The 21,978-nt window shown below is 42.4% G+C and overlaps 1 protein-coding gene across 4 annotated transcripts in view; it reads right to left on the bottom strand.

Moving 5' to 3' along the window:
* The window catches only part of LOC138261322 (uncharacterized), an 888,401-nt gene that overhangs the window by 747,999 nt on the left and 118,424 nt on the right, over positions 1 to 21,978 (bottom strand). For all 4 annotated transcript variants that reach the window (XR_011199068.1, XM_069210158.1, XM_069210160.1 and 1 more), the window contains 2 exons: positions 9,903 to 10,068; positions 8,908 to 9,045 (listed from right to left, as the gene is read on the bottom strand). Coding sequence is in view for 3 of the 4 variants with exons in the window: in XM_069210158.1 (XP_069066259.1) it covers positions 8,908 to 9,045; positions 9,903 to 10,068 (304 nt within the window). In the remaining variant the exon portion in view is untranslated. The remainder of the gene's footprint in view (positions 1 to 8,907; positions 9,046 to 9,902; positions 10,069 to 21,978) is intronic.

The raw sequence follows: 21,978 nt of genomic DNA, 5'->3' as shown, positions 1-21,978 counted from the left end.
TCCCCTTTGAAGAAAGGTGACTTCAAAGACTAAAATGGGTATAAGAAGGGCACCCAAACTTACAAACTTTAGAAACACTTCTGGAATCAAGAGGAACCTCTGCCTGGAGAAGAGCTGATCGCTGAGGAACAAGTGCTGCCCTGCCTGTGACTGTGCTTTGTGGAGCTTTCCTGCAGTGCTGCTTCTGCCTGAGTAAGAGGGCAAAGACTGGACTTTGTGTGCCTTCCATCTTGAAGAAGAAATCTCCAAGGGCTTGATGTAGAGCTTGCCTCCTGTTGTTGAAGTCTCAGGGATAGCAAAGACTTCTTCCTGCCAGCACCTGGAGTCTCTGGAGAGACCCCTACTCTGCTCTGTGGTGCCCTTCCAGTTCCTGGGACCCTGAAAGGAGAGGCTGGCAGCCTAAGGACAAAAATACACGCACCGAGCACCGTGCGGAGAAAAGATCGACGCGAATCCGATCGCGGCTGAGAAAACGACGCGACGCCGGTTCCGCAGCTGAGAAACGACGCCGCAGGAAACGCGACCGAAAAACCGACGCCCGGAGCAGGAGAAACGACGCGCAGCATCGCTGACGGAGGCTGAGAGATCGCACCCTGCGCCGCGGGACTTTCGGATCGTCGTGTGGCTGGCTCTTTCAACGCGCACCGCCGTGCCGAGTTGTTTTCGACGCACACAGCCGTGCAGGGTTACTTTCGACGCACACCGCCCGTGCGGGGTTATTTTTGACGCAAACCAGGTACATTTTCACGCTAGCAGCGCTAGTGTGGTGTTACAACTACCTAAAGACTCTTTTTATTTTAAACCTTTAAAAAATCATAACTTGACTTGTGTATGTTGGATTTTTGTCGTTTTGGTCTTGTTTTGTCTAGATAAATATTTCCTATTTTTCTAAACTGGTGTTGTGTCATTTTGTAGTGTTTTCATTAAGTTACTGTGTGTGTTGGTACAAATACTTTACGCCCAGCACTCTGAGGTTAAGCCTACTGCTCTGCCAAGCTACCAAGGGGGTAAGCAGGGGTTAGCTGAGGGTGATTCTCTTTTATCCTAACTAGAGTGAGGGTCCTTGCTTGAACAGGGGGTAACCTGACTGTCAACCAAAGACCCCATTTCTAACATTGGTGACCAGCGGTCGGGATTTGGACTTGTGTTTGTACTTGACATACAGTAATTAAGTGTACACTACTGTTTTGATCTCAGACCACTACGTGACCACATACTACTTGTTTGGTGATCTTTTGATTTTTCTCTTAAGGACTCCTTTTTGTTCTACTTCCATGATTTTGCTGATCCCTTGACTGATTCTTTTTACTTCATTGGAAAATTATTTTTTCTGCCTTTTGGAACTTTGCACTTGTGACCATCATGTCTCAATCTGGAGATGCAACAGCTGGAGCTGTGTTTGAAATGGAGAAACTGAAGGAGTACTCAGTTGCTCAATTGAAACAGTTCCTTAAAGATCTTGACTGTCCCACGGAGAGCTCCACCAGGGAGGGGGTGACAATCAAGAAGGCTGGAGGGCACACAGAGGAGGAGAATATGGGTGGGGAAGTGCAGAGGATACACAGTGGTGTAGTGGAAGAACCTGTTACGCCTGGGGGGAGGGTCCCCAGGAGGGATGGCAGGGTGTCACCCAAGGGTCTGACTCCTGAAGAGTTACAGGACAGACAGGCAGAAAGGGTTCGCCGGTTGGAGGCAGAAAAGTTGAGGATGCAAAGGGAGTATGACAAGTGGGAAGAGTTGGAAGAAGGGAGGAGGAACTTAGAGATTAAAAAAATGATTTATGCTTACGAGCTTAAATTGAAAGAGCTGGAAGTCATGAGGGCTAAGTCCAGCTGGAATGGTGGCAGCAACAATTGTATATCCAGTGATGCTGCAGAAGTGCACATGCCCCGAGAGGTGGTGCCCTACTTGAAGGAGGGAGTTAACACACGCCAGGAGGTTCAGGGGTATGAGGTAGCTCCAGTGATGCACAGGGTCCCTGAGGTGGATTGGGGAACTGGCATGGGGAGTCATATTCCTACTGGTGGGAGGGACACTCTACTGACTCTAGGTGAGAGTGACAGGGAGAGGGGTTCCCCCCAGGTAGAAGTCCTGGTTATGGAGTGTGAAAACATCCCAGAAGAGTGTGGGTTGAGTGTCAGGGACAGTCAGGTACTGTCTCACCAGTCTCAGGAGGGTGATGTGGGGTGCTTTTTCAAAGCAGAGTCACTGGATGGTTGGGTGAAGGGTACTTTGGTTAATTCATGTGAGGGGCTGAGTGATGTAATTGCTGGAGAGCATATGTCTAGTCCTTATTTTCCAGAGCTATGCCAACACCAGGTGGAGTGTGAGTTCTCTGACCCCAGGGAGCTTACAATGGAGGCAGACTTCTGGGTGAGTACCAGAGAGTCTGAAGAGGCATTTGGGGGTGCTCCTGAGAGGAGTGGTCTAGGTAGTTCCCAACCAGGTGAGGTAGGGAAGGATTGTAGTGTCCCAGGTAGGTCCCAGTGTAGTGGGATGGGTGAGGGACCCCATGTCCAGTCTCAGAGGAGAGGGAATGGGGATGGGTTGAGGCCCAAGGTGCCCGAGATCCGGTCCCAGGTCCTGGAGGGTTCCCTGCGGGAACACCAGGAGGGGAGCCTAGCCTGTACCATAGGGCCATCTGTTGAGGGAGACCCCACAGTGTCAGGAGAACTTGGGGGGGCCGCTGTAGCCAGCGTCCCACCAGTTCTGGTGTCTGGCAGTACCACTCCTAGTGAGGGGGTGCAGAAGTCCAGACAGAGGGTTGAGAGGGGGTTGCGGACCCCAGTGGAGAACCTGGAGGGTCAGGGGTCAGCTCTGAGAGCAGAGCCCCCCATGAATGACCTTGGTGAGACCATTTCTGGGTTGGGGGGAATCCAGACTCTGTCAGATGGGCAGAGGTCAGGAGACCTGCGCCAGCCAGACTCTTGTGTGGCCCTTCGGGACAGTGTGTCCCTTGAGGGGGGTAAGTGTGCCCCCCTGGAAGTCCTGGTGTGCCAGGCAATGGTTCAACCGCAGGGTGGTGACTCTGGGTTGAATGATCAGGTTCAGGGGGTAAACTCTGACCTGATGGGGGGTAAGTGTGCTCCCAAGGAAGTCCTGGTGTGCCAGGCAGTGGTTCAACCGCAGGGTGGTGACCCTGGGTTGGATGACCAGGTTCAGAGGGTAAACTCTGACCTGGTAGGGGGTAGGTATGCCCCCCAGGAAGTCCTGGTTTGCCAGGCAGTGATCCAGTCTGTGGGTACAGACCCTGGATTGGGAGGCCAGGTTAAGGGTGTCCCCCCTGACCTGGAGGAAGGGGCTACTGCTAACAGTGCCCCTACCATGTTGTCTTCTGGGGGGGCCACTCCTAGTTGGGTGGTTCAGGACCCCAGAAGAGAGGGCAGGGGGAGGGAAGCCTCACCCCTGGCCCTGGTCCAACCTGAAGGTACAGACCCCAGGTTGGAGGATCAGTTGCAGGTTAACATCCCTGCACTGATGGAAGAATTGTGCAGGACTGCTTCTACAAGCACCCTGACAGTTTTTGACTCTGGGGGTGCCGCTTCTGCAGGAAGGGTACAGAGCCCCAGAGGAGAGGACCAGGGTCAGGTTAACATCCCTGACCTGGTGGAAGAGAGAGTGGTCAAAGGGTGCCAGGCACCTGGGGCTACCACCCCCCACTCTCCACAGTCACAGTGGTTAGAGAGGCCTGAGGTCGGGCTCTCATCCCTGACAGTTGTCTGGGGCCACTGTGGCTTGCTGTCCTGGTGGACAGAGTTGCCCCTGGGGGGGGGAGGACGAGAGTCACAACCCGGTGGTGGAGTGGGCAACACCACTGTGTTGGCCCTGGTGGTACTATCTGCCCATTGCAATACATCTGTGAGCAAAGTAAAGTTAGGTGTTGCACAGATGGTGTCTGTAGATGTGGAGAAGGGTTCCCCATGGGTTAGCTTAGTGGACCCTGAGAGTATGGACAGAGAGATCCAACTGGAGTCAGGAAGGCGTAGAACTGGAACATGCCCCTGCTGTTGTGGGCCTGGGTCCCTGTTCTATCGCCCCAATCAGGGAAGTACATCAAGGTATTGATTGTTCTCCCCTGGCTTTAGGCTGGTAGGGGGTCGTGTTGGACTTTTGCTTATGCAGGGTCATCCCCAGACTTTTTTGCCTCCTGCCTCCTATATTTTTCTGACATGTTGCTGTTGGCTTTTCAACTCTGAGCACTTTACCACTGCTAACCAGTGCTAAAGTGCATATGCTCTCCTGTTTAAATTGTATGTAAGTGGTTTATCCATGATTGGCATATTTGATTTACTAGTAAGTCCCTAGTAAGGTGCACTGGAGGTGCCAGGGCCTGTAAATCAAATGCTACTAGTGGGCCTGCAGCACTGGTTGTGCCACCCACATAAGTAGCTCTGTAATCATGTCTCAGACCTGCCACTGCAGTGTCTGTATGTGTAATTTTACACTGTAAATTCGACTTGGCAAGTGTACCCACTTGCCAGGCCTAAACCTTCCCTTTCCTTGCATGTAAGGCACCCCTAAGGTAGGCCCTAGGTAGCCCCAAGGGCAGGGTGCAGTGTATGGATAAGGTAGGACATATAGTAATGTGGTTTATATGTCCTGACAGTGAAATACTGCCAATTTCGTTTTCACTGTTGCAAGGTCTGTCTCTCTCATAGGATAATATGGGGGCTACCTTTAAATATGATTAAAGTGTAGATTCCCCTAGAGAGTAGATGGACAGGTGGAGTTTGGGATCCCTGAACTCACAATTTAAAAATACATCTTTTAGTAAAGTTGATTTTGAGATTGTGCGTTTGAAAATGCCACTTTTAGAAAGTGAGCATTTTCTTGCTTAAACCATTCTGTGACTCTGCCTTGTTTGTGGATTCCCTGTCTGGGTCAGTTTGACAGTTGGGTTGTTTTTCACCTCACACCAGACAGTGACACAAAGGGAGCTGGGGTGTGATCTGCATTTCCTGATTAGCCATCTCTGCTAGGAGGGAGGGGTGGAGTGGTCACTCTCATCTGAAAGGACTGGGCCTGCCTCTGACAATGCTGTCTCCAGCCCCCTGGTGTGTGTCTGAGGCCTTGCCTGGGCAAGGCAGGATTTCACAAGAAGGTGTGAGTCCCCTTTGAAGAAAGGTGACTTCAAAGACTAAAATGGGTATAAGAAGGGCACCCAAACTTACAAACTTTAGAAACACTTCTGGAATCAAGAGGAACCTCTGCCTGGAGAAGAGCTGATCGCTGAGGAACAAGTGCTGCCCTGCCTGTGACTGTGCTTTGTGGAGCTTTCCTGCAGTGCTGCTTCTGCCTGAGTAAGAGGGCAAAGACTGGACTTTGTGTGCCTTCCATCTTGAAGAAGAAATCTCCAAGGGCTTGATGTAGAGCTTGCCTCCTGTTGTTGAAGTCTCAGGGATAGCAAAGACTTCTTCCTGCCAGCACCTGGAGTCTCTGGAGAGACCCCTACTCTGCTCTGTGGTGCCCTTCCAGTTCCTGGGACCCTGAAAGGAGAGGCTGGCAGCCTAAGGACAAAAATACACGCACCGAGCACCGTGCGGAGAAAAGATCGACGCGAATCCGATCGCGGCTGAGAAAACGACGCGACGCCGGTTCCGCAGCTGAGAAACGACGCCGCAGGAAACGCGACCGAAAAACCGACGCCCGGAGCAGGAGAAACGACGCGCAGCATCGCTGACGGAGGCTGAGAGATCGCACCCTGCGCCGCGGGACTTTCGGATCGTCGTGTGGCTGGCTCTTTCAACGCGCACCGCCGTGCCGAGTTGTTTTCGACGCACACAGCCGTGCAGGGTTACTTTCGACGCACACCGCCCGTGCGGGGTTATTTTTGACGCAAACCAGGTACATTTTCACGCTAGCAGCGCTAGTGTGGTGTTACAACTACTTAAAGACTCTTTTTATTTTAAACCTTTAAAAAATCATAACTTGACTTGTGTATGTTGGATTTTTGTCATTTTGGTCTTGTTTTGTCTAGATAAATATTTCCTATTTTTCTAAACTGGTGTTGTGTCATTTTGTAGTGTTTTCATTAAGTTACTGTGTGTGTTGGTACAAATACTTTACGCCCAGCACTCTGAGGTTAAGCCTACTGCTCTGCCAAGCTACCAAGGGGGTAAGCAGGGGTTAGCTGAGGGTGATTCTCTTTTATCCTAACTAGAGTGAGGGTCCTTGCTTGAACAGGGGGTAACCTGACTGTCAACCAAAGACCCCATTTCTAACAGTTAGCATTATATTAGACATAGCTCGATTTGGATAAGTAGTTGATCTGCAAGATAGCCAATGATTTTAGACTAAAAATAGACTAGGCATAGGCAGTCAGCGAACATTTGTGTAATATCTGCTGCAACACTTCCACATATACAGCAATTCATTGTATAATTTCTAACAGCAGTTTTCAATTTCACTATTTTATCTAGGGTATAGCATATCATACAGATTGTTGTAAATTGTTGGCATTTCAAATTGATAAATTTAACAAAAGAGTTGATTCCACTAAAAGCTCCCTCTATATCCTCTGGACATTCTATGATTCTCACTCTTTAGGTCCACTTCCTAGCTAAATTCATAAGATTATCCTTTGCATAATGGCTTGTGACCTGATTTAATTCTCTGATTGATATCACTTATCTTTTGGAGTGCAAAGTTGATAGATTTGCTGAATCCTCAGATTTAAAATTATGAAAGATATGATGATTTACAAAATGTTGTACCTGTAAATATTTGTAAAAATTGTTTTGCAGTAAATCAAAATGGGACTGTATGTCTGATAAAGTTTGGTAAACCCTCTGTTATACAACTGTCCAAAGCATTTAAGCTCATGTTGAAGCCATACATTTATTAAACCAGCCTGAAAAACAGCTGGTAGAGAGAGAGGTTGTTTTTCAGGCATATGAATGGATGTCAGGGGTATGGTAAGCCTTACACCACGCATCCCATATTTCAGTGTGGTAATTCAAGAGAGGCAATACATGTTATAGTGCACATTAAATAGAGGCTTCCCAATTTGGGTCTATATCAGGGTATAAACTTAATACTCATAAAACTCAGGTCATCCTCAATTACCCATTACTGGACAAAAATAAATATTTTACAGATTGTAATATATCTTGGTATTAAGATTACTAGCCAGGACAAAGGTATCATACAACTCAATTATGGGCAGCTGTTGAAGAAATCCATAAATAATCTTCATCTTTGGCATCAACTCCCTAGTAGCAGTATTGGGCATTGCAATATTGTGAGAAGGAACATTCTTCTCAAATTTGTGTATTTATTTAGGTCATTCACGCTACGAGTTCCAAATATTATTTACAACAGCTTGATTTAGCTATCAACAGCTTCATATCATGGGGCATGCCAGTCTCTTTCCAAAATCAAGCATCTCATTCAAAAAGGTGGCTGGGCATTACCAGATTTTAAAACATACTATTGAGCATCATTTGCACAACACATCCGATCCCTTCTATTTGATGGCAATTATTTGAAGAAAAAAAATGGCCATACGAGGAGCTATCAGCAGCAATATTAATCAATTTCTCTGTTGCCATATGGAGCCTTATTTCCTTAAGCGTCTACATTTCAAGGTTATTCTAGATAATAATATAATATGAGATGAACGAATGATAATAAGTATTAGGGCATGATACTAAAGAACAATTATTGCTAAGGAAGTTGGAGCATTTGAGACATCTGGAGGGTATAAGCAAGATACCTTGCATGACCTCAGCTAGAGAGAGATGATCCAGATTTTTGAGGCAAATTGCTACAGTTTCTTATGCCTGAAAGACCTTTCTTTGAAAGATAAAAACTAGAGATAACAATTTTCTGTTCCTTGTAGGGTAGGCCAGTTTATTTGTGTATTAGTTGTACTTTTATGTCATTTGAAATATAAGGGAATTTCATGTAAATACCCATCACTAGTCTTATGTCACTGGTCATTGCGGAGGTTGAGAGGCCCTCACTGAGTCACAGTGTACACTGACGTTTCGCCTATGCTCCTCAATCATCCAATGCTTATTATAAAGGGTAATAGGATGTGGTCAGGCCAATTTAGTGGAACCTGGAACTACATGCTGAGTAATGTGGATTTGATGAAAGCCAGGAGGTACCTATTATCATTGGTGGGTTTGATGCAAAGTTGTCATTGTCTTTTAAGAAAGCTATAAAGTAAAATAATGATAGCTATGTCAAATGTAAGTTGCTATGACAAAAAACACTTCATGATGTAATTTAGGTTATATTAACTAATTTAGTAAAATATACCCCTCTTCTGTAGGGTGCCTAACACGTGTGCCTGATTCATCTTTGCTTTTCTGTAAATTACAGACTCACTTCAAATAAACAGGGACAGTCTTGCCTCCCAATTTCTTTAACTTTTACACCTTAATTACTTGTGCATCCTTTTACCACATCCACCTGCCATTCATCACTTTAACCCTTATGTCTTCGACATCTTTTATTGCTTCAACTATAAGGGGGCACCGAAATATTGCATCACAGCTAAAAAAATAATTTATACACTGTATTTCAATATTTTCAAAACAAACGTTAAACGCCGACTTGCTGCTTTTCAATCAATGGTGTTTCAAAGTAAAAAGAGCTAGTAGATGCTGGCAGATATCAGCAAATTAGCCTGCTCCGGGGTTATCCGTGCGAGTCAGAGTTTAGTTTTGAAATGGCACCTAAATGTACTTGCTTATTATTTATAGATATTCATTCTGAAATTGTGTGCTGTCCAATTTTTAATCACTTCCCCGGTCCAGGTATTATGTTTGAAGTGTGCTAGTTACTTCACACTGACTTACAGACGGCGGAATATCTACTGTTAAGACATTTGATTGGCCTGAGACAGAAGACTGAAAACAATACCGTGCGCATAGCATTAATGTGGCAATGAAAGCTCACCGCTTTATGTGGAAGAGGAACAGATCTCAGGAAAGAAAAGCTTGAAGATCTCTGCGAGCAAAGGTTTAAATCTTTTGTTTTCCACAGAACCGAACCCCTCAGATGATATTTTGTCGGGCACTTTCCCAAGACATCCACCTAGAGCAAATATTACAGTGTGAGAAAAGGCGACTTTCAAGAAAGAGATGAAGGCAAATGTTAGTTCTATTTGAACTTTTACTGGAAATGAACGCACAAAAGAAACAGAAATATCAACACTGAAAGATAATCAATTTCAACTGTTGCGTGAATATTTCTGTATAATGCATGCATGGCTCTTTAATGTTTATTGTGGGGCTACAAAGCATTTGGAGAAACAGAAGGGCAAGACATTAGTATCGCTGTTAAAATTATGAATAGTAGACAGAGGCCATTCACCAAACTCATATTTGTAGCGAAAAGGACATTATTGGTCCATTAGTATGACCTTTGACCCCCGATAATGATTAATGGTATACTTTCATGACAATATTTGAGCAACTGTAACCACAGAGTGTGAATAAGTAAGTAATGTGGTAAAAACTAAGATTTAATTAAATAGCACAATATAAAAGCATATATACTATAAAAAAGTGAAGGGAAGTTTAGACTGATTAAACTGTATGGGCTTGTAACTATGGGTTGTAATTGGATTTGTCCACTAACTAAAATTGACCGTACACTACTGTACTATTCTTGTAAAATATGTTTCCCTTATATTTAAGAAAATGTGTTGCAAAAAATATCAATGGACTTCGTTTTTTAAAAATCCCACTTTAACACCTACCCGCTCCCTAAAAGCCACATTCTCCTCTGTTATTTTGCTCATTTGCCATATTTGTAAATTCAGTAATAAAATGTTTTCAAACATCTTAGTAAGTTGATACCACCATCCACCACCAATAGTCTGAAAATTGTTCCACCACCACTGCACTCTTCTGCCCTAATGAAGGTTTGAGTACGATGACAGCACTCACCTCTTCAACTGGTCCATGTGTTGAGGATGTGTATGAGCTCTGGAGTAGACTCAAGATGCCACGCTTGATATTCAGTGCCCAGGTCTGCTCACTCGTTGGGGGGCAGATGAGAGGAATGTTCCCATCACAAAAGGTAAACTCAAGAGGATTCTTCTCCAAAGAAATCCTTGTGTGAAGAAAACAATGATCGACAAAAAATAGTTGCTAATGGTTATATTGAGATATTATGATATGCATTTTGTTTGTTCCAAAACTGGACATCACACTGTCTGTTTATCCACTGTAAACAAATATTGGGGACAAATATTCTGTAAAATTAAAAAAGGAAATTCAAAATGTATTCTCGCACACCTGTAGAGTTATGAAAAACGCAAATTTACCTATGAGTAATTGGAATACCTGTAACCCCACAATAGGAAGGCAATTACCAATGGTACGAGCTTCAACACCCTTCTCAGCCCATGTGCCAAACAATGGTTAGTTTGTCTGCTCAGCTGAATAAATCTATGTGACGTCTGCATCTTGCAAAATTTTGAAATTTATCGCCAAATTAAACACAGTAATTCAGACATATTTTTACAAACTCCGGAAGTTTAACAAAAATAGTAATTTTTTTATAGCAGAGATTTCTTGGAGGACATTCTGCTTACACAAAATAAAATAAAATACTCAAGACATCTTGGAGCAAACCAATGATTTAAAAGACTTTTGTTTTACCTAGTCATTATTTATTACTGTTAAAGAGTTGCTTAGTTTTCAGGTGTGGAGACTACAGGAACGAAATGATAATTGTTGCATAGTTCCAGTAGGACAGGCTTTGAGAAAAAAATCAGCTTATTCATGACCAGAGCTCCACGTAACAGATAAAGATTATGATCTCTGGCAAGGCAATTTACATGTTGCCGATGTGGACCTTTTAATTCATCTGAAGGAGTCCTCCGAGTCTACTTTGGGAGATATTGAGGGGTCTGGCAGTCCGATGGGGTTATTGCAAGAACTGGTGTTATGTTGTAATCCAGGTAGCTGTAAGTCTGGGCAAGGTCACAGATTTGCAGAAACTAAATATAGAAAATGGCCTGCTGTAGCACTGTATAATTCCACATGGTTATCTTTATGAGTAATAGTCCCAAGACATTTTTTGTAATGCAAATTTTCCTCTAAATTGGAGAGGAGGAGCCCAATTTACAAAGGTAAACTTAGACCCAAAGTCTAAGTTTATACCGAAGTTTTGGTCTACGTTTAGACATTTTGTGTAAGTCTAGACCAAAAATCTAACTTTATTTAGAGTAAAGTTAAACGTTTGTTGTAAGTTTAAACTGTTGGTGTAAGTTTAGACCAAAAGTCTAACTTTACTACGAATAAAGTAAGACTTTTGATTCAAGTTTAGACTTTTGGTCTAAGTTTACCTTTGTGAATCGGGCATGAGTTGTCGTAGGGGTGAATCGCTGCTAAGCACCTTAAGTCAAGCAACATTTAATTGTACATTGCTTTATGACATTGGGGAAAGGATCCCGAAATTATTAATCATTTGTTTCAAAGATCTGACAATGTGGCAATATAAACCTCTTATCTTCAGGGGAAAACATGTGTTTTATTATCAGGCAAAAGCATGTGTTCATAACTGTTTTATGCTTTTTAGAGGCTAGGGAGAGAAGAAACGAGGGAGACAGGTAGGGGAGAGGGCAAGGAAGCGAAAAGGGGAGAGATAGGGGGGGAAGAGATAGGATGGGTAAGAAGAGAAGTGTGGGGAAGTGATAGAAGAGGGCAGGGAGGTGAGGAGAAGAGGTAGGAGGTGGATGTGGAGGAGAGAGTAGAGATGGACTGTGGATAGGGAGAGGAGACGTGTGTAGTGGAGTAAGGAGATGGGAGAGAAGTGGCCTGAAGAGGGATATGGCGGTAAAAAGTGAGAAGGAGAATGGAAAGGAAGAGGGAAGAGGATGGGTGCACAGAGAGGGGAAGGGGCAGGAGAAAGAGAGGCAATAGATTAATGGAGGGGGAGATGAGAGGGAGGCTAGTGGAGGGGACGTGAGCAGAAGGGAGTGTGGACTTGTGAAGGAGTTTAAAAGAGAAGACAGGAGTGGGGGGATGAGGAGGGAATGGGGCACAGTGGATGTGAGCGGAGGATGTGGGAGGGATGTGCGGTGGAGGGGTAGAGAAGTCAGAGGGATATGGGATAATAATTTGTAGATAGTCAACAGAAAAGAAAATAAGAGTGATTGAAAAGTTGATAGGTGGTATGTCGCCTAGGGCACAAAGGATGCACTATGTATTGCTAAATACCCTAATATGAAACAAAATGATTTCCATCTAATTATCATGATACAGCTTTCTCCACAACGGATAAACTTGGGCTAGCAGTTCTGGGTTACTGTTGGACAGACATTATAACAACTTTAAAGAACATTCCATTGTTCAAATAAATGTTTTCTAAAGGTCACTCCAGATACCACTGGGTTAAAATAAGCCCCCTTCTTCCTCAGCAAATAAAATGATATGACATGAGCTGGAGTTGCACTGGGGAAGACGTGGGGCAGGGTCTGGAGGGATGTGGGCAGGAGATTGGCCAACACAAAGCACCTCTAGCAAGAGCCCTGGCAAACGCTCAGGACTGAAGAGGTTTGCAAACACACTAACAAGGGTGGGAAAGATGCCAGGATCGATGAATGAAAGGGTGGTTAGAAGAGAGTGAAAATATCACGATCACGGTCACAGGAAATGAGCTCAGAGAGTCAGTAGGCAGGCAAGGATTGTACAAGGTAGAACAGCAAAAGGTTAGGATTGTGTGGAATGGGGGGCGGAGTCTGGCTGCCAAAATGGCCGCCTCAGAATGAAAGGAAATATACATGCGATAACAGCAACATAACTCTGAAGTTATTTTCCAAGTAAGAAATGCCAGTTAAAACGGAGTTCTTAATTGAAGCCCTGAAGCCAGGCTACAAATCACCTGAACACGGCCCCTCAGCTGAGCAAAGAACAACACTTTCTGTCAGGACACAGAGTCAGCTGCTGAAGAGATATGGGGCTTTCTTTGTGTTTAGGGAATTAAATAACTGTTGACCTTTGGTTGAACTCTCCACACAGCACAGGGAAGCCTCTGACAAGTCTCAACTCTGAGGTATTTTCTCTTCAATTAACTGTTCAGACTTCTTACATAAACATGTGAGCACAGGATTTTCTTGTCAGCCCAGTGTGTGGAGCAAATGCAGTTCGGAAAGTGAGTGTTATACACCATTTCTGCAGCTGAGAGACTCTGTGAAAGTTACTCATTCTGTCATGAAATACAGCCAGTTTCTTAACAGATAAGTGGAATTCCCTTTCTTGAAAGTTGAAAGGCTGCTGTTGGGGAAACATATGGACTTTCACTTCTGAGGTATTTCTCTTCATTTGACAGTTTAGAGTCTGCTACGCAATTAAGTAAATGCTGGAATTCCTATCAGCAGAGGGCGTAAAGCGAATCTGGATAGGCAGGCAAAACATGTGAGCTATTTCTGATGCACTGATTCTCAGGGACACCTGTCTGAAAGCATTCAGTCATTATTTTTTAAAATTATAGAAGTCTGTGGCAAAGACTAATTCTGTCAGGAAACACAGTCAGCTGCTGGTGAGATAAGTGAAAAGGCTGCTGTAAGAGAAGCCTCTGACAACTCTCAACTCTGAGGTATTTCTCTTCACTTAACTGTTCAGGATCCATTACGTGATTATGTAAGCGCAGGAATTTCTTGTCTACAGGTGTGTGGCGTAAATACAGTTTGGCAAATGAGTGTTGTACACCATTCCTACAGCTGACAGAGTTTGTGAAAATTAGTCATTCTATCAGGAATTCTGCTTCTGAAGAGATATGTGAAATTCCTTTCCTTGAATGTCGAAAGGCAGCTGTATGAGAAGCATGTAAACGTTCACTTCAGAGATATTTTTCTAAATCTGACAATTCAGACTCTACTACGAAATTACATAAACGCCGGAATTCCTATCAGCAGAGGGGGTAAAGTGAATTTGGGTAGGCAGACGAAAACTGTACAACATTTCTGATGCACTGTTTCTCAGCGACACCTGCTTGAAAACATATAGCCATAATTTTAAAATCCCAGATGTCTGTCACCATTTACAGTGTTAATATCTATCTACTTTGTGAGTCAATTAGATATCATATTTGATTACTAAGCTGTACTTATTTATTGTCTTCTCTAACATTAAAATATAACAGTATGGCCAGTGGCAAATCTAATAGAAAGCCTTTGTTTACACAAGTAGTAGGGAACACTGTACCTCCAGGCACGTCTACTGTTGTCCCACAAGACATTGCTTCTATGGACCTTATTTTAAAAGAGATCTCTGCCGTGGGGCAAAGATTGGGATCTATGGATGTAAAAATTTCAGATCTCGCAACAGAAATGAAGACAATACGGATGGATCTAAACTGTTTTCATACCAAAGTGGAAATTTTAGATCAAAGAACCACTTTTTTGGAAGAGAAATTAGATAATGCAGAGTATTGGGGTCCGGATATCTGGCACCTAAAACAAAAAGTTATAGATTTGGAAGACAGGGCCCGAAGAAATAACATTTGTTTTTATGGAATTCCAGAAAAAATGGAAGTCAATAATGATGTGAAGAACTTGCTACTAACGTTAATACCGCGGCTACTGAACATATCTTTTGAGCATCCCCTTGAGTTGCAGAGAGCTCACAGAATTCGATCAAGAACTTCAACTTCAACTCTTGAATCTAGACCTCGATCGATTATAGCATGCCTCTTACGCCATGAACAGGTCCACCAAATATTAACAGCTGCTCGTAAACATGGTCCGTATGACTTGGAAGGCCATAAAGTATTTATTGCTGCAGACTTCTCCACTGAAACCAATGCCAAAAGAAAAGCGTTCCTGCAACTTAGGCCAAGACTTCGCAAATGGGATATCAAATATGGTCTTTTAGAACCTGCCACAATGTGGATCACAATGGATGGGAACTCAAGGTACTACACGGAGCCTGAGGATCTGGTATGCTTCCTGGACAGTTTGGATGACCAACATATGGACTCAACGCCACTGGACAAAACATCTATGAATAGTCCGCTTCAATTACAGAAAGATCCACAAAGCCATCGCACCGGTAGATTACACGTCCGTACCTTTAAGAAACAGTTTGACAGAGATAAAGCAGTCCACTGCGTAAAGTCACTCACACAGGAAAATCCCAGAGACAAATCGAGATCACCTCTAAAGTCACCCACGTCTTTTAATAAAGTAACTGATGCTCAACCTTCCACTATCACTTCTTCCAGCTAGATGAGTATATTTATACATGCTATGTATTAATATAATGTTATTAGTGTTTTACTACAATTATTAATTCTGATGGATATGATTTATTTCCTATCCTCATATATTGCTGTTCAATAACCATGTACGTTTCCTACTGTGTTTGTATTTGCAGATTTTCTCTTGGATAGATTTTATAACTCCATGGAGTGTTTTTTCGTATAATTTATTTACCATGAGTGGTTTTCCTTTCCTCCCCTCCAGAGTCTGGGTTTCGAATTGAGGTTTAGACCCACCGACGAAAGATACATATTATTTGATCTGCAGTGTTCTTTTACATTCTAGCACTTAGAACGGTGTACTTACACTATTTAGAGTTTAGTGTTAACAATATTTTATGATTATAGTTCCACATATTGGTTTCAGGTTTACTATACTCCAGATATTTTTTTTTTTTTTTTTTTTTCCTCCAGTAAGTTCTCATTATCACATTACCATATAGTTTATCTACTTCCTTTTCCCTTTTTTAGCATTTTGACTCTGTTTCACACAGTACAAATATACTCTAACATTTTTAGTCATCATCATGACAACAAGTCCTATGCAAATTGTCTCTCTCAATGTCAATGGCTTTACTAATTACATTAAAAGGAAGAAAATTCTTTCCTATTTAGCCTCCAAACATACTGATATTGCTCTCATCCAGGAGACTCATCTATCTGATATAGAATCAGAAAAATTAAAACGAGATTGGGTAGGTCAGATACTTTACAGCTGCAAATCCCCTTCTCACATATCAGGAGATGCTACATCCCACGCTACTACTGGGAAAAGTGGTGTAGCCATTCTAATACGGAAAACACTGCAATGCCAAATACTTCAGTCATGGTCAGATGAGGATGGTAGATTTGTTTTAGCGAAGCTTAAAGTTGGTAACAATATATTAGGAGTGGGTTCCATATATGCCCCTGTTGGGACTAAAGCCCCCTTTTTCCTTCATCTAAATAGAATTCTAACAGAAATGGGATTTCCAGAATAGTTTTGGGAGGCGATTGGAATCTTGCGCCAGATGTGATCTTAGACAGGACAGGTCCCCTGGACACAACTCATGGTAGAGATAGAGCCATACTGGGAGACATCAGAGAAGATCATGGTTTGATCGATATCTGGCGTTTACTACATCCATCAGATAAAGGGTTTACATATCACTCGACAGTACATGATTCCCATTCTAGAATAGATTACTTCCTTATTTCACATTCTGTTACACCACAAGTACTAGATTGTGATATTTTAGAAATTGCACTGTCGGATCACGCTCCTATCAGTCTCCAGCTTGATTGGGGTCTGAAACGCCCTTGTAGGAAACCATGGCGATTAAACATATCGCGCTACAAACTACCAGCAGAAAAGTCACAATTACAATCACATTTGACTACTTATATGAAAGATAACAAAGGATCAGTTTCTTCTCCACAAATCTTATGGGCAGCCGCAAAAGCCACTATTAGGGGGCAAATTATGAGGGATTCTGCCATAACAAATAAACGCAGAATAGAACAACAGGCCATTTTGGAAAATGATATCAAAACACTGACACATACTCATTTTAGTAATCCAACTGAAGCTTCCAGATGCAGATTGGAAAAAGCGAAGATGGAACTTAATACACTATATACTTCCAAAGCAGAATATATGCTATATAGACTTAAGGCTCGCAATTATGAACAAGGAGAAAAAGCAGGCCATTTACTAGCGGCACGATTATAACAGCAAGAAGCTATGACAGCTATTCCAGCTATGTATAACCCTGAGGGTAAACTAATAACTGAGACTCAAGCAATAGCTAATACGTTTGCAGATTATTATACCAAGTTATATAGTTCAGAAGTTGATGATGAACTCCTCAAAGAACAGGAATTCTTTGATAAAATAACACTACCCTGTCTCAATGAACAGGACCGGCTCATACTGACTGGCGAAATAACAAAGGATGAAATTGTGCAAGCAATCTCCAGTCTCCCATACAATAAAGCACCGGGAGAAGATGGTTTTCCTGGGGAATTTTACCGTTGGGTAAAACCAGAAGCAATAGATGCCCTTTATGAGGTTTATAAAGAAGCAGAGGAAACTGGTAGTCTCTTCTCACTCTCAAATCAAGCTATCATAACTGTCAATCCCAAACCTGAGAAAGATCCATTATACTGCAGTAACTATCGTCCGATATCTCTTCTGAATACAGATTCAAAGCTATTAGCCACCATTCTTGCCAAAAGACTCAAACAAGTTATCTCTAAACTCATACATAATTCTCAAGTTGGATTCATGCCAGGCAGAAACTCTCGTAGCCATCTCCGCACTTTGGCTCACATACTTTGGTTTTCTAAGGATGCTGGAGAAGACAGAGTAGCATTATCCTTAGATGCTGAAAAGGCCTTTGACCGCATTGAATGGAGTTATATGTTCCGTACATTGCATAGGTTGGGATTAGGTGATGATTTTATCTCTAAGGTTAAATGGTTATACAAGACACCATCTGCACAAGTGAATTGTGGGGGTTTCCTTTCAAAAACCTTTTTAGTGCAAAGAGGTACCCGCCAGGGTTGCCCTTTATCGCCCCTCTTATTTCTTCTTGCACTTGAACCACTGGCTGCAGCAATAAGACAGTGTTCACAAATAGCAGGCATTCCTACACCAGCAGGCATCTCAAAACTACTTCTATACGCGGATGACATATTACTCACACTTACAGATCTACCTACTTCACTCTCGGCACTCATGTCTACTATTTCTCACTTCTCAAACATTTCTGGATACAAAGTCAATTGGAATAAGAGTGGAGCTCTCCCATTGTCCCGGGGCACAACAAAAGCAGCTATCTTAGGCTACAATTTTCAATGGAAAGCGGATCGCCTGAAGTATCTAGGTATTTATATCAACACTGGTTTAGAACGTATGATTCAAGATAACTTAGATCCACTCATTGCTAAAACGAAGTCAGAATATGAAAAATGGTCCCATCTTAACCTGTCCTTTCGGGGTAGAGTCCAGGCAGTGAAAATGATTATAGTGCCTCGTTTCACATATGTTTTAGGTATGTTACCTTTGACAGTTAAAATATCAATACTGCGAGACATTGACAAAGGTATTAAAACCTTTATTTGGGGATCTCTGAGACCTAGACTCAAAATCTCCAAACTGATTGCTCACAGGCGATCTGGTGGCCTTAGTTTACCATGCATTGAACATTACTATACAGCCCTCCATTTATCTCAATTGGTTTATCTTTGGCCAATACAGGATGACCCCCCACTATGGGTTCTTATTGAAAAGCAATCTTTAAAGGTATCTTCAGGTTTGCAAATGTTTTCTACTCATAAATCGCCTGCTTTACAAAGTTCTAACCCTATTATTCAGTCTATGCTTAAGATTTGGATACACTCCCACAAACTCCTTAAGAGTAATCCGAGGCTACATAATAAGGCTCCCATATGGCATAACGCTGATATTCGAATAGGGAAACAGACAATTTCCTGGGATACATGGGAGAGAGCAGGTATTCTAATGCTGGATCATTTATTCACTTTAGAAGGCAAGCTTAAAACCTTTACGATGCTTCAGATAGAATTTCAACTCCCTAGCTCTCAAAAGGGGAAATACTTACAATTGAAACAAGCTCTACTTAGTAGACTAGGACCATTTCCGTGGATACCTGAGGATTCCCCAGTCGTACAATACTTAAAAACTTGGGGGAAATTGAAAGGAGCGGTCTCTGGATTTTATAATCTCATTGTGCATAAACTACATTCATCACCATTACTAGCACAACTCCACGTCAAATGGCAAGGATTACTTAATGTAGCGTATTCCAATGAGGACTGGACGGATGTTGTTATGAACATGGATAAAGGAATCAGAGAGGCAAGAATGAAATTTACTCTTTTCAAAATTCTTCATAATTGGTACTGGTCACCACAAAAACTCAAGGCAGCAGGTTTACTACACCATTCTACCTGTTGGAGGTGTCCTCATGAGGACTGTGATATCCTACACATTTTATTTCGATGTCCAGTTTTGACGGAATTCTGGTCTTCTATAACTTCCTCTATACACAGAGCTATACATGTGCCCATTCCTTTAACAGAAAAATTAGTTATATTACATGATGTTACTGATCTCCCAAATCTAACAAACCATACAAGAAGATTGATTGCTATTGCACTCACTGTAGCAATAATTTGTATATTACGACATTGGAGAACACCACAACGTCCTACACATGATGAATGGCTTATTGAAATGTATAACATGGCATCACATGAAAAACTGATTTACAGATTGCAAGATAATGTTGGGATTTTCATCAAAATTTGGAAACCCTTTCTAGCTAATACATATTCTATTAATATTCACACGTAAACGTTTTCTCATTCTTTGTCTCCTATCTTTATTAAGACATTTTTATTATTGTTTTGAGTCATGCTGTTATTAAGACAATTGATATCTCACCCATTAACACTGTTATTCTAAGTAGGACTTACTGTTCACCAATTCAACACTGTTGAATTGGCAGGAATATCTGCATTTGAAATGTTATATATGTGGATTTGCATGATATTACTATCTCGACTGTCTTCTAACACCCTATAATATATGGTTTAATACATATTGCATAATTCTTTCTTTCCATATTTTCTGTTATAGGTCTACTTCTAAGAGTTAATGCACAGTTGGATGCCTTATAAATAATCTCATATATTGCATTTATTGATATATGTATAATGTTTTTTTTTTTTTTTTTTTTTTTTTGTGTTTAGAAATCTGAGAAGTTAATATTTCATAATATTTTTCATGTATGGCCATAATTTGATGTATTGTTTCTCTATTTAACACAGTCTGTATATTGACATGTACTTCTCAATAAACATATACCAAAAAAAAAAAAAGGATTGTGTGGAATGGAAAGAAACGGCAAAATAAAAGGTCACTGAAAAAATACTTGAAGCAACTAAAAATGCAAACTTAACAAATGGATTAGTTTCCGTGTTAAAGTATACAACTAGTTTGGCATCTCTAAATGAAAATGCAGCCAGTTAACGGCAAAACGTCTAAAAATAAAAGATTGCAGCACTTGTAAGGGGGTTCTTTAGGTCACAATTACAGTATGCAAGGTGTTAACATAAACATAAATAGCAGCATACTGTGCAGTCACACACAGCAGTAGGGCTATACCACCCTGAAAGAACATGAACTCGTCGGATTTCACTGCAGTAGGGAAGTAATAGCTCTTCTTACAGAGTACACAGTTACACTGGGGATTAGGCTCCCGTTTGAAACCATGCTCACGTATTGTGTGAATATTTTTAGGATATTCCGAGTTGTAAGGGCCGCGTTCGTGGGAGCTAAGTGCATGCTATGAATAGAGGAATGGCTCATATATCAGGGCTCTGATCACGGTTTTTGGGGACGAGATTTTTTTGTACAACATCTTTGGGACACGAATTGCAAAGGCTGTTTTTTTGTATCATCAATAATGTCATTCATTTGGGAATTGCCTAGATGCTGACTTTGTGATTTACTGAAAATGTACAGGGTAAGTAAGTGTATGTAAAAAGGGCCATATAGATCTTCCACTTTATCTTCAACTTAAGAGCATCGGGGTTTACAGCCATGTGCCTTATAAGTGGCACAGAAAAACTTATATATTTAGGTATTTAATTTTCACTTCATGAATTTAATTACTGTGGGGAGTGCAATCTTCCGCATGGTCCATGTATGAATGTTCATGTATTCTTTGTTTGAGAATAATGTCAATAAACACTAAGGGGCATATTTATACTCTGTTTGCACTGAATGTGCGTCAAAAAGTTTGACGCATATTCGGCGCAAACCGTGCACCATATTTAAACTTTGACGCCCGAGCTCGCGGATCTCAAAATTCCTCTGTGTGAGCCATTTTTTGGATGCGGGAAACTGCCTTGGGTTAATGACATGCAAGGTAGGCGTTCCCGCCCAAAAAATGACTTTAAGGCCTGTGCGCCTTATTTATACTCCTGCGTCATTTTGACGCACAGGAGAGGGCGGGCCTTAAAAAACAGCGCACAGCCTGATGTGCGCTGTTATTTAACGCCTGGCTGAGGGCAGGCGTTAAGGGACCTCTGGGCTCACTTCCATGGTCTCAGACTATGGAAGGAGTCCAGAGGTGCCCTTCCCTGCCCCCACGGACACCCCCTGCCACCCTTGCCCACCCCTGGAGGACGCCCATGGATGGGTGAACCCATCCCAGGTAAGTACAGGTAAGTTGAGGTAAGTATTTTGTGTAATTGTTTTTACAGTGGCATAGGGGGCCTAATATGGGCCCCCCTACATGCCACTGTGCCCAATGGCCATGCCCAGGGGACAAAAGTCCCCTGGGCATGGCAATTTGGCAAGGGGCCATGACTCCTGTCTTTGCTGAGACAGGACTCATTTCAAGCGGGGTTGTGCATCAAAAAATGGCACAAGTCCGATTTGAGGCATGATTTTTGCCTCAAACCTGACTTGCACCATTTTTGGACGCACAACCCCCATTTTCCCTTACGTCGGCACTGCCTGGTTTGAGTCATTTTTTTTTACTTTGACTAGTCTGCAGCGCCGGCTAACGTCATTCCTTAAATAAGGCGCTCGCATGGCACGTAGGAATGGCGTTAGCCAGCGGTCAAATGTTTTACGCAAGTTTGCGTCAAAAAGTATAAATATGGGCCCCAATCCTATTTGTCCAATCAGTATCAACCATGCAGTCTTTGTCTGTGGCACGTGTGCACTGTTGTGTTTTT

The sequence above is a fragment of the Pleurodeles waltl genome, chromosome 10, assembly GCF_031143425.1.
Source record: "Pleurodeles waltl isolate 20211129_DDA chromosome 10, aPleWal1.hap1.20221129, whole genome shotgun sequence".
NCBI classification, from domain to species: Eukaryota; Metazoa; Chordata; class Amphibia; order Caudata; family Salamandridae; genus Pleurodeles; species Pleurodeles waltl.
The sequence above is the reverse complement of the archived record's forward strand: the minus strand, read 5'-3'. Positions and strand labels throughout refer to the sequence as shown.